The sequence below is a fragment of the Balaenoptera physalus genome (genome assembly GCF_965194825.1).
Source record: "Balaenoptera physalus genome assembly, chromosome: 5".
NCBI classification, from domain to species: Eukaryota; Metazoa; Chordata; class Mammalia; order Artiodactyla; family Balaenopteridae; genus Balaenoptera; species Balaenoptera physalus.
Window position 1 is genome coordinate 57,866,980 of NC_138884.1, and position 12,136 is coordinate 57,879,115.

General features: G+C 34.7%; 1 protein-coding gene across 2 annotated transcripts in view; it reads left to right on the top strand.

Annotated features, from left to right (window-relative positions):
• CCDC158 (coiled-coil domain containing 158) overlaps nt 1-12,136 on the top strand; it is a 90,136-nt gene that overhangs the window by 11,561 nt on the left and 66,439 nt on the right. For both annotated transcript variants that reach the window (XM_082463739.1, XM_082463738.1), the window contains exons 3-8: nt 2,177-2,286; nt 2,400-2,727; nt 3,089-3,165; nt 4,609-4,719; nt 5,355-5,469; nt 11,590-11,709. In XM_082463739.1, coding sequence (XP_082319865.1) covers nt 2,177-2,286; nt 2,400-2,727; nt 3,089-3,165; nt 4,609-4,719; nt 5,355-5,469; nt 11,590-11,709 — 861 coding nt within the window. The remainder of the gene's footprint in view (nt 1-2,176; nt 2,287-2,399; nt 2,728-3,088; nt 3,166-4,608; nt 4,720-5,354; nt 5,470-11,589; nt 11,710-12,136) is intronic.

Genomic DNA, 12,136 nt, shown 5'->3' on the forward strand with positions numbered 1-12,136 from the left:
GTGTACCTGTGTTCCTACTGGACATTTCTACTTGAAATGTTTCTCAGGCTCCATAAACTCAACATTTCCAACTGCATACCTGATCTTTCCCCCAAACCTTTCTTCTAGCTATATATGGTGCCACATTTACATAGTTGCACAGGGCAAAAACCTGATTCATTCTTGATACCTCTTCATTTTCCCTGACATCCACTTTACTACCAAGTCCATCCAGTGTACCACATATATATTTCTCAAATATGGAAATGTTTTCATTTCCACTGTTACCATCCAAAGTTCAGACTACTCTAGCCATTCACCTGGACTATTAGAAAAGAAGGTAAAGGGTCTTACCTTGTATTGACTATATAAACATTGTCAACTGCAGAATTAGGTAGTAACCTATTATATTTCCTTTCTTGTGTAATTTTTGTTTTTCCTGTGGTTCCTAGTTGCCTTGCTTTTTCCTTATACTGTTGATATTTACCTTTATCATATCCTCATTTAAAAATTATTAATTTTTTTAAATTATTAAATAAATAAATTTAATTAAAATTAAATAATAAAAAATTATTATTAATTTTTATTAATTATTAATATAATTAATTATTATTAATGAGGTTTTCTGTCAAACCTCCTTTAACCCAGGACCCTTTAGGAGTTCTTCTGTCTAGTCTCAATGAGTTTCTTCTTAGGTCTGCTGTATAGATATTTTCTTGGGATTCCTATCACTGCTTTCCTGGTTGGATTCATGATTTCCAGGATTCACTGTTTTCTCTTTTCCTCTTTCTTGATTTATTTCTTCATTTAGTCAAAACACATCTTTAGAAACTTTTAAGAAGAAGTATATGGGACATACATTATATGAATTTTTTCATTCTGATAATGACTTAAGCTGGATAAAGTTGAAAGTTATTTTCTTTCAATCCTTTGAAAATATTGCGTGCCCTTGCACAGACTGAGAAGATGTCTATCTGATTCTTGTTCCTTTGTAGATGATATGTTTTTACTTAATTGGGGTTCATCTTTGGAAACTTTAGGGTCTTTATCTCTGAAATTCCACTATGATCTTCTTAGGTGTGGATTTTTGTTTTTTCCTTCCCCGTGCTAGTACCAAAAGGGACTCAGTGGACCCTTTTGGCCTGCGGATTTGTGCCCTTCAGCTTTGAGGAATTCAGATTTTTTTGGTTTCTTTTTTCTTTGATAGTTTTTTTCTGTTTTCTCAATTCTCTCTTTCTGAAGCTCCTGTTAGTCAGATATTATCTCCTAGGTTGAACCTCTAAATCTCTTACCTTTTCTTTCAAAATTTGTGTCTACTTTTTTACTTTTGGGGTGCATTTCTTGACTTCCAGCATTTCTATTGCAACTTTTTAGTTTGCAACCATATTTTTAATTTCCAAGAACTCTCTCTTCTTCTCTGATCACTTCTCTGACACAGTGTCCTGTTCTTACTTTACAGCAAAAATGTCTCTCAAATTTCTCTGCAATACAAGTTTTTGGAAGTGTTCTTCCACTGTTGCATTATCTCTTTTTGTTTCTTTGGGTCTTTTTTCCTGAGTATTTGCTCATTTGTTTAATCTTGGTCTCTTTTTTATTTTGTAATCTTCCTTCAAGTGTTCAGTGGTTTTTGGCTTTTTGTTCATACTCAAGAATGAACAGTAAAAAAACTGATGGCAGTCTCCCTGAGGGCAGAACTTGATGGCTTTACTTTGGGATAATTAGGTGTGGCATCAACCACTGTGCTGGGAGATCTCTCAGTGCCTGATTTTGAGATCTTTGTGAATTTCTTTGTAGTAGAACACCTTGATTTTTGAATGGTAGTTGTCTGCTGCCAAGTTTTTTAAGTCAGTTGGAGGTAGGTGTTGACTTTTCTATATACACAATTTCCACCAATTCTCATGTCCTCAGGAATAGAGTTTATTCCTATCTCTATCTTGAACCAGAGTCAGATTTGTTCTAGGAATGGTGTTTTGGTTGTAAAGTGAATGGATTGAAAGGGGGCAAGGTTGAGACAGTGAGACTAAGGTATTCAAAAAACCTAGGTGAGAAATGATTAATTAGACCCCGAACAATGGTGAAGGGGGAAGGAAGTGCACATAAAAATAAATCATTGATATATAGATTTTTGGAAATTATTAGCTATAAGGAAGTACATTCCTCTAATGAAAACTAATTTGCAGGACTTTTTTTTTTTCAGAGCAATGAATTGCATGAGAAACAAACATTTTACTTAAGACAGTCAGTCATTGATTTGCAAACAAAACTTCAAGAGATGCAGATGGAGAGAGATGCCATGGCTGACATCAGGTTGGGATTCGTTACCTGAAATTATCTTAAAGTTTTATTCTTTGTAGTGTAAAATCACTTGTGTGAATCTGAGTTTTATCAGTATTATTTCTTCTCTTTCATTTATTTCGTAGACGAAGAGAGAGTCAGTCCCAGGAGGATTTAAGAAATCAGCTTCAAAATACCGTTCATGAACTTGAAGCTGCCAAATGCCTTAAGGATGATATGCTGAAAGATAGCAACACACAGATAGAGCAGCTAAGAAAGATGATGCTTAGTCATGAGGGGGTGCTTCAAGAAATTCGATCAGTCCTAGTTGACTTTGAAGAAGCCTCAGGCAAGAAAATATATGAACATGACAGCATGTCTACCATCCACTTCCGCAGCATGGGCTCAGCTATTAGTAAAATCCTAAGGGAATTAGACACAGAGATTTCTTATCTTAAAGGGAGGATATTTCCAGTAAGTGGTGAGAACACTACATCAATTTTATATTAAAATTCATTAAGACAATAGTATTAGGCATATAATTTTTAAAACTCTTCAAAGTAAGCCAAGTTCTCATTTTTGTTCTCTAAAATAGCAGAAGTTACTTCCACAATGATCTTTGTTAATAATGGGAACTAACTTGACTTATCTGTATAGTTACGTGAGAGTATAACCAATGTAAAAGATCTAATAAAATACAGTGATAGAATGTATCTGATTTTAGCATTGGTTCTATTTGCATCTTTCTAAGGAATTCCTTTTGTTGGAAAATCTCTAAATTTTCCAAGCTTTAGATTTACCAGTTCCTAAATCTGTATCTCTTTTTTATAACCAGGTAGAGGAGCAGCTTGAAACACTGAAATCTGAATCACAGAACAAAATAGAACTACTACTTCAACAACATCAAGACAGGTAAGTTTCTGAGGTATAGAACAGGGGTCCCCAACCCCTGGGCCACTGACTGGTAGCGGTCTGTGGCTTGTTAGGAACTGGGCTGCACAGTAGATGAGCGGCGGTGAGCGAGTGAAGCTTCATTTGTATTTACAGCCGCTCCCCATGGCTCACATTACCGCCTGAGCCCCGCCTCCTGTCAGATCAGCGGTGGCATTCGATTCTCATAGGAGCGCTAACCCTACTGTGAACTACGCATGCAAGGGATCTAGGTTGCACGCTCCTTGTGAGAATCTAATGCCTGATCATCTGAGGTGGAGCCGAGGCAGTGATGCTAGTGCTGGGGAGTGGCTGCAAATACAGATTATCATTAGCAGAGAGGTTTGACTGCACAGAGACCATAATAAATCAATTGGAAAACAAGCTCAGGGATCCCACTGATTCTACATTATGGTGAGTTGTATAATTATTTCATTATATATTACAATGTAGTAATAATAGAAATAAAGTGCATAATAAATGTAATGCACTTGAATCATCCCCAAACCATTCCTCCCCCGCAACCCCAGTCCATGGAAAAATTATCTTCCATGAAACCAGTCCCTGGTGCCAAAAAGGTTGGGGAACACTGGTATAGAAGATCGTAGTGAAACTATACCACAAGTCTACAATCTCTCATCAGCAATTCCAAAATCTATCAAGCTCTAAAGCACAGAATCTTTTTTTCATAGATTTGTGGCAAACTCATGTTAAAGAAAAACTTATTCTGACACGTGTTTAAAAAGTAGGGAAGACTTTATTCAAGACTATTGCAACAGGAGTTTGCATTAGAGAGTGATGAGGCTCAACTCCCAATACAACAAGGGCAAATGGGGATTCATAGCCAAGAAGCAGGGTGAGGGGTTCAGTGGATAGAAAATTACTAGGAGGAGGCATCGAGGCGGGAGGCTTCTCACTAAACTGACTTAGCGAGATTCATACTAAGCCTAGGCTTCTTACTAAGTGGGGTGGAGGTGCAGACTGCCGAGAGGAGTCTGACTAAAGTTTGGTCAAGGTTAGAGTCTTTGTCACTCATTTGTTGGGAAAACCTGGGCTAATGTAAAGCTTTTTATAGTCTTTATGAGTTACTGTGAATATTTAAAAACCTACTGTTGTGTTAGTAATGTCTGGCCTCTAGGACACTTCCCTAGATCTCTCTGGGGTGTCACATGATATTTAATACTGTTATTTATTACCATTGTAAAATTAAAAAAAAAAAATTCTGAATCCTAAAACGTAACTGCCCCCAGAGGACTTGGATAAAGGATTCTGGGTCTAATTTATATACTTGTTATAAAAAGAATAGCATATTCAAAGCTAAAACAAAATACTAAATTTAAGAGTGTTGAAAATCATTAATTTTTAGAATAATTCATTGTCAGGCAAAATCTGTGTCAAATAACAATCACCACATTCTTTTTATAGGATTGAGCAGTTAATAAGTGAACATGAAATTGAAATAGCAGGACTTACTGAGAAAGCTAGCAGTGCTCGGAGCCAAGCCAATAGTATCCAAAGTCAACTGGAAATCATTCAGTATGTGTGTGTCCTGGTGGTTTGAAATCGATAGTCATTTATCTTCATTTTATTTGTATTAATTTTTTGTTCTAAGATCTTTTTAAAAATTGCTTAATAATTGATTCTACAGGAAAGTAAAACTTTTCTAACATTCAAAGAAACAGAAAAGATTACTTAACATGTAGATAATGCTTTATAACCATAGCAGAAGTATTATGGCAAGTATTTGGGCCTCTTGGGACTGGATGTTTTAGATATTGTCTACATTTCAACTGATAGGATAAAACAAACACACACACACTATATATATGTGTGTGTATGTATAAATATACATAAATTTTATATATATACATATAAATAATTTTATAATTTGAGCTCCTGTGTTGAAACTTTTTATATGGACATTTTCAGTCATACACAAAGGTATAGAGAAAATTGTATGATGAACTCCTATGTATACATCACCTACCTTTAACAGTTAACATTTTTGAATTTAATCTTTTAATAAGCAGTTTTGGAAAATAAAAGACTATTGGCCTAATAACGCCATATTAAATAATTAGTGGAAGTATCTAAAAGCTAGAGAACCCTTAGGTATCACACTTATTCTCAGTCTGCTATTTGTTGTTATTCCCCCTTTAAACCCTTTTTAGAGAGCAAGCAAGAAACCAAAATTCAATGTATATGCGTCAACTCAGTGACCTGGAATCTACTGTTTCTCAGCTACGTTCTGAATTAAGGGAAGCCAAAAGGATGTATGAAGACAAGGTGAGTTTAGATTTTGCTGCTCTGCTTCCAGCGACTATAATACACAGAATCAATTATATAGTTTTTAATGGTTTATTTGAAAATGAGGAATCAAAGCAATCATTTAAAATTAAAAGCAGTTTATAAGATGGGTGCCAAATAGCTACATGTTAAATTACTATAGAAAAACAGTTTTTAAGTTGTTTGCTCAAATTAATTCATTCTTAGAAAAGTTTTTTGCATCCTTCAAGTAAGTTTCTAAAAAGTGAATAACAAGGCCATTTTAATTACTTTTACAAGGCTTAGCTTTAGCAGGTACTTTGGTACCAGCTGGTCTCCCCGACCATTGAACGTTTTGGGGCCTAACCTCCTCTCTTACTTCAACTCCTCCTTATTAATCATTGTGCGGCTAGCAAACTGAGTTCGCTTCAAGATTAGGCCGAATAAAAAATAATTAGGAAGCTAAATCTTCATTTCTCATCACACAGTTCCTATTAACACTAGATATTAATATTTACTACAGTATTCTGTTCTCTCACTGTCCATAGCTAAAGACAAGCTGTTCGTTATCATTATCAACCATGTTTCTGGAGCTTAGGTTTTTGTTAATTTCAAGGACACAAAATAGTGTCCTGTTTTGTGAATGCCACCTTTCATCTCCAAAATGTCCTTGTCCGGAAGATAAATTCTACGTATAATCATCCTACCTGTAAGAGAACCTACAGTTCTAACCACTTGTAGCTAATTTCCTCCTCCTTAGTTGATTGGGAAGAAATAGAGTATAAGGAAGCTGCCAGATTTTCTTTATAAAATAATCCAGTTCTACAGGGTAACAGTACAAGAAAAAAGCTCCGTATGGGAAGAAGCAATTGAATATTGCAGCACTAACTCTTCCAGATATTTTCCTGCCTTTGAGCAACCCCTCCTGCAATTACCACTGTCACCCGTTTGCTGGCCACAGGAGGGGGCTGTTTCTCCTCGGTTCTCTAGCTCAAGACCTCGACTTTAAACTCATTGTGGCACAGCTGAAAGAAGAATGGAAAATTTAGACATGAATTTACTATAAAAGTCTAAACAATAAAGAGTAACATGAAACTCTATAACCTCAGTTATGAGATTTGGATCCTCTACAGGGACTTTCAAACATTTTTGATCACTACCCACAGCAAGAAATATAGTTTACCATATAATCTAGTATACACATACAACTGAAGCACACTTCACAAAACAGTACTTACCCCTATTACTTAAGACACTGGCTCTTTTCTGTTTTCTTCAGATACTGATTTGATGCTCACTAAGTTGACTTCATGTTTCACTGCTGGGCTGCAGTGTGAATAACACTGCTCTCCAGGACCTCTTCCTTAGCTCTTGGCCTAGATTCTTGTATCAAGGTCATTTCAACAACTGCCACCTGGAAGCAGCCTTGAGGAACCTTAGACTTCTTAAAGGCTAAACCCAAGAAACAAAAGCCCAGGGAGAAATATTTGTTCTTTACTGCTTCTCTGAGGCCTGATTTTTGTGTTCTAGTTTCGTTTCTCAGGATGCACTTTTCCCCTGAAGATTGATAGCAGGAATATCGATCGACCCCATTCTGGGCAGATCAAGCCTACACAAAAGGCCTTGATCTCACCCTATAAGATGGTAATGATTTCAATATAGCGTGGGGTAGAAAGATGCTTTACTATACTACTCAGGTTGAGTGGAGGTAGGCATCTTGGCCAAGCTGAGCACTGACAATCCAACAGTGAGAAAGGAAATAAGAGAGCTGCTGTATTGTAGTACAGTACAATGACTGATATTCATCATACTCAAACCATTTTGAAAAGACTATTCATTGTTTATTGACAAAGTAAACCCTTTGAAAAGCCACGAAGTTCTAAATAAAACTCAACTCACCTGTTTGTCTTACATAATTTGAAATTGATATAGCTTTCCATTTGTAATGTTGCTTGGAAAAATTACCCCTTCATAAGTATCACCCATGGCTAATCTGCATATGGTCTGATATATAGCATCATGCTGATCAACTGTAAATTTGGGCATGGTAGGAAATTTTAACAAATACATCTAAACAATACAAAAATAGTTTTTGTTTTTATAAACGTCTATTTCTTTAGCATTCTAGAAGCATAGCATCCAGATGAATGACTGCAAACCTTTTATATGAGTGTTTTGAGGTCATATAGATAAAAACATAATACTAAAATCACTGTCTTACTTTGCTCTAATGTAAACAATGGATCACCAAGAATTTCGACAGTCTTAAACAGCCAACATTATTGGAAATAAGGGGGGCATATTAGTTTAATTAATTTTAATCCAGATCATTGAGACTTATAATAAAGCATATTGAACCTAACTGAGTTGGCACCTAGCTGATGGTTAACAAGGATCTCTTAACAGTAACTCCCTTTAGTGAAGGAACACTGAGAGATGATTACCCTGCCATGTAAATATAGATTTGAATATACTCCGACCTGAAAGGCATTAATAATACATGGCGTAACTGAGCAAAGAAGATCAAGCAAGTTAACAAAAGTATTTCATTTGGGGTTCATGAAAAATTCTATTGTTATGAAATGTTTTTGTTGTAATAAATCGAATATAGAATTTTAAAAGACAGATTCTTTTGTTAATTTCTTTTATTTTTCATGTACCTTGACTTTACATTGCTAAAGCCTATTAAAACTTTAAAATGTATTTTATTTTCCACTGCTTCAGTGCACATTTTAGTATGTACTGTCCAAATAACAATAAGGAAAAAATACTTAAAAGCTATGATTAAGAGTGAGATTTGTGAGAAAAGGGACTTATAAGGGTATGTTGATATTATACATCAACATATTTTATGAGAGGCAGGCAGTATCAGTATTTTCTCCTGAGGTCAGATTCCTTCAGAAAAAAGTATTTATTATTTTAAAAAACTGATGACATGACAGGTCTGAACAAAACTTTCCCAACTAAAATGCATAAGTTTAGAGAAAACTTGTTTAGGAGGGCAGTGTTTCTCTTCAGGTCATATTGATGAAAATGGAAATTGTGTTTCAAAGAAGATTTTAGACATAGCTTTCAGACATACAAAAGTGTTTTACTGTAATGTTTTTTCTATTCTTCTCTTTCCATTTTAGGAGAACCTCCAGAATTCCCCTTTACGAATTTGGACCAGTAGAAGCTATCACTATTGGCTCTGTAGATTTGGCTTTACTCTTAACTTTCACTTTTTGACAACAAAAATATCTCATGATCTTGATTCTAAGTTTATCTTTCCTACTTTGAAAGCATTTGGGGCTGAATTTCATACTCAAAAAGTAAAGATTTAGTGGCACTGGCTCGAGCTATATACTGTGCGGGAAGATTCTGTGCAAACCTCTTTGCATAGTTCTGCCAATGCACCTCCATGCTCACCTGCAGCATCCCTTATTACCCCATAACTGTGTCCTTTTGAGCACAGAAGACAAAAGATACAATTTGGCATGATTGGTGATACCTAAAATCACTGTAAGATTAGAGTGAGATCCCAGTACCTATTTGTCCAGTGATCCAAAACAAAAAGTAGATTCATAGATGGTGAAAGGGAAAACCAGTGCTGCTATTTAAAAAGAAAAAGAAAAAACCTTTACTGTATCTCAGATGTCAGTATTTATTCTGGAGATTTTAAAAGGCTTTTCTTTATAGTGTTTTTAACAGCTGTTTGTATCAGCTCAGCTGCTACTTCAATGGTTTTCCCTTTCACTCTCCATTTATCTTTTTGACTGATTAATTAATATAAATATTTTTACTCTAAAAAGTGAAAGGTAAAAGCAGAGCTATAGCAGTTGAGTCAGTACTGACAACTACAAAACAAATGTTCCTGCAGGGGTCTGGAGGAACTTCTGATACTTAGACAGAAAGTTACGAGTTGACTCTTTTTCTTTTTTCTTTTCTTTTTAAAATTTTGGTCTCATAGATTTTAACATCAAATGGTTACCCAGGATTTCTTAAAAAGTGAAAACAGACATAAAATCGCAAGTCTTAATTGAAGCTTTTAAAGCACATATACAAATACTTTGCTCAAAGACAGAAATGGTTTTACACCAGACTAGGAACAGATGTTTGTTTTAGTCATATGAGTAACTTTTCAAGTTGAAAGTGTTCTTGTTAAATTTATAGCTCAAAATATGGTTCCTTTGACCATATTTTGTTTCCAAAGACAGGTGGGAAAGATAGAATTTCAGCTTCATTAATACTGTTCTTCTTGTGTTAAAAAGTATTAGTAGCAGAATTGAAAGGAATTTAAAAGATCATCTAGAATACTCTTCAAATTATTGGTGAAAAATGTATAATTTAGACTCAAATTATAGACTCAGACAGCTTATGTGACAGAAGCTGGTTCAGAACCCAAGGTGTTTGACTCTTAGTAAGATCACATTTCCTGTCTGATCACATTTGTCTACCCAAAGTGAAAGTTTATGAGTTTTTTCCTAACTATCCCTACTGTCTTTACTAAGTGTGCTGAGTTAGTCTTTCCCAATAATAAAAGAGCTGAAGGGGTTGTATCAACTGATATTATTCATTCATTTATCTTAGGAAGCTACTTGTGCCACAGAGGGTGAATTGTTGAAGGGCTTTTTTCTGTATATGCCCCCAAAGGAGCACAAGAGTGAAAGTACTTCTTTATAGGATTATTAGAATCTATGAGCACATTTCAGTCAGTCACCTAATGTTTTATTTTATCTAATTCCTGTGAAATACTTTTTTATATATAACATGCAGTCAAATACAGAGTCAGTTTTAAAATATATCCAATGTGTATATTAAAATTTATATTCCAGTCCCTGTAGGCTGTAATACTACTCTGTTGGTAAATTTGAAACTGTTTGATAGTCTTGTATTAGTATTTTCTTAAGTCATGTATGTATGTATGTAGATAAAGATATATATATATATACACATACACACACAGATAACTTCTAAGTATTCATACTTACCATTTATCAAAGAGATAGTTGCATATATGTCTTTATATATAATGTGCTTAATAAGTGTGTGCTGAATTAATCAATGAAGATCTTAAATGAACTTAGTCCAGTTTAAAATAGTCATTAAGAAAAAGTTAGTCTTGCTCATATGTTCTTTAAGAAGGTTTAATCACAGTTGCATCCAAACCAATCAATAAGTTTTATTCTTGACAGTAGATTTGGAAGCCTGTTCAATAGATGCCTTAGCAGTAAGAAGGGATATGTAACATTTATGCAGACGTGAAAGATTTGTTATTACGAAAAGTGGATGATGAAATATCATTGTAGGTATCACATTAAAGATCAGGTATTACTACATGTCACTAAGTATCAATAGTTTTTCATTATTTTAATATCTGTGTCTAAGTTATGAGTTTGTACAGCTGTGCCAGAATCTAAACCCAGAATCTACATTGTCTGAGACCTTAACCTTTTAGCCTGCACTGCACCTCCAGGTTAAGAGCTGTAGGGATGCTGTTAACAACTATGGCCCTTCTGGCATATGTCATAGAAATGCACAGTCACATGGATGAGACAGCTGCCTGTCCGTAAGAGAAAAATACACCTATAACAATCCTTTAAAGTTGGTATTCTTACCCCATTTTATAGTCGTAGGAATTGAGGATTGTAATATAAATTCACTTATTCTTTCAAAATAGGGTGATTATATAATAATGACAGTAACTATAAACTTGTTGTTACCATTTATTCTTTTATATTCAATGCCTTTTATTATTGACACTGATATTCCGAAACAAAATAGCTCTTCTAAGTATAATATAGTTAATTTATGTGGGCTCTGCAGAATGTTATTTATGCTACATCAAGCTTCCTTAAATACCAAATTATAGAACACGTATTCACAGAAGATAAATCTTGAATAGTGTGAAAATGAGAGTGATGCATTACAGACCATGGCTTAACCTAACAGTACCAAGTATTGCATTTTGGTCAATTTGTCTGGCTAAATTCTGCATACATCTTAAGTTCAGAAAACTTTGCAAAATACATCACAATCAACTTTATTTTTGCCTCCCAAATAATACCATTGCCCCAAAATAATACCATTTGTTTTCCAAAGACTATATTTATTTTATATTACTCATTGACGTAATCAGACTGATTTGTGCTCTCCTTTCAGATAGAAGAGCTGGAGAAGCAGTTAGTTCTTGCGAACTCAGAACTAACGGAAGCACGGACAGAACGCGATCAGTTCAGTCAGGAATCTGGAAATCTGGACGATCAACTTCAAAAGCTCTTGGCAAGTTGATGCTCTGAAATATGAATGAGATTAATTCTGGGAAATTTTTACCACAATAGTTCACAGAACTAGTTTCATTTGTAAAACTACAGATTTTACAACATAGTTGTACATTTATACACAACACAATATCCTAGACACTATTCAAGTTTTACATATAAAATATAGTATTCTATACTTTAAGCAGAACTGTTAGGGCTTAAAAGTTAGGTGAAGCTGATCTTCAAACAGCCATAGTCTTTCAGTTAGGTACTGTGTTCTGCTAAATTGAAGTAATGTTCAGTGTTCATTTCAAAGCCAAACAACATGCAAAACACATACAAATTATGTATAAAGAAAATTTAAATGCAAGTTCAGGTAAAAAAAAAATTTTTAGAAGGAAAGAAAAGAGGATTCTGAGAGTAGTGAACCAGATTCTGCCCTCTGT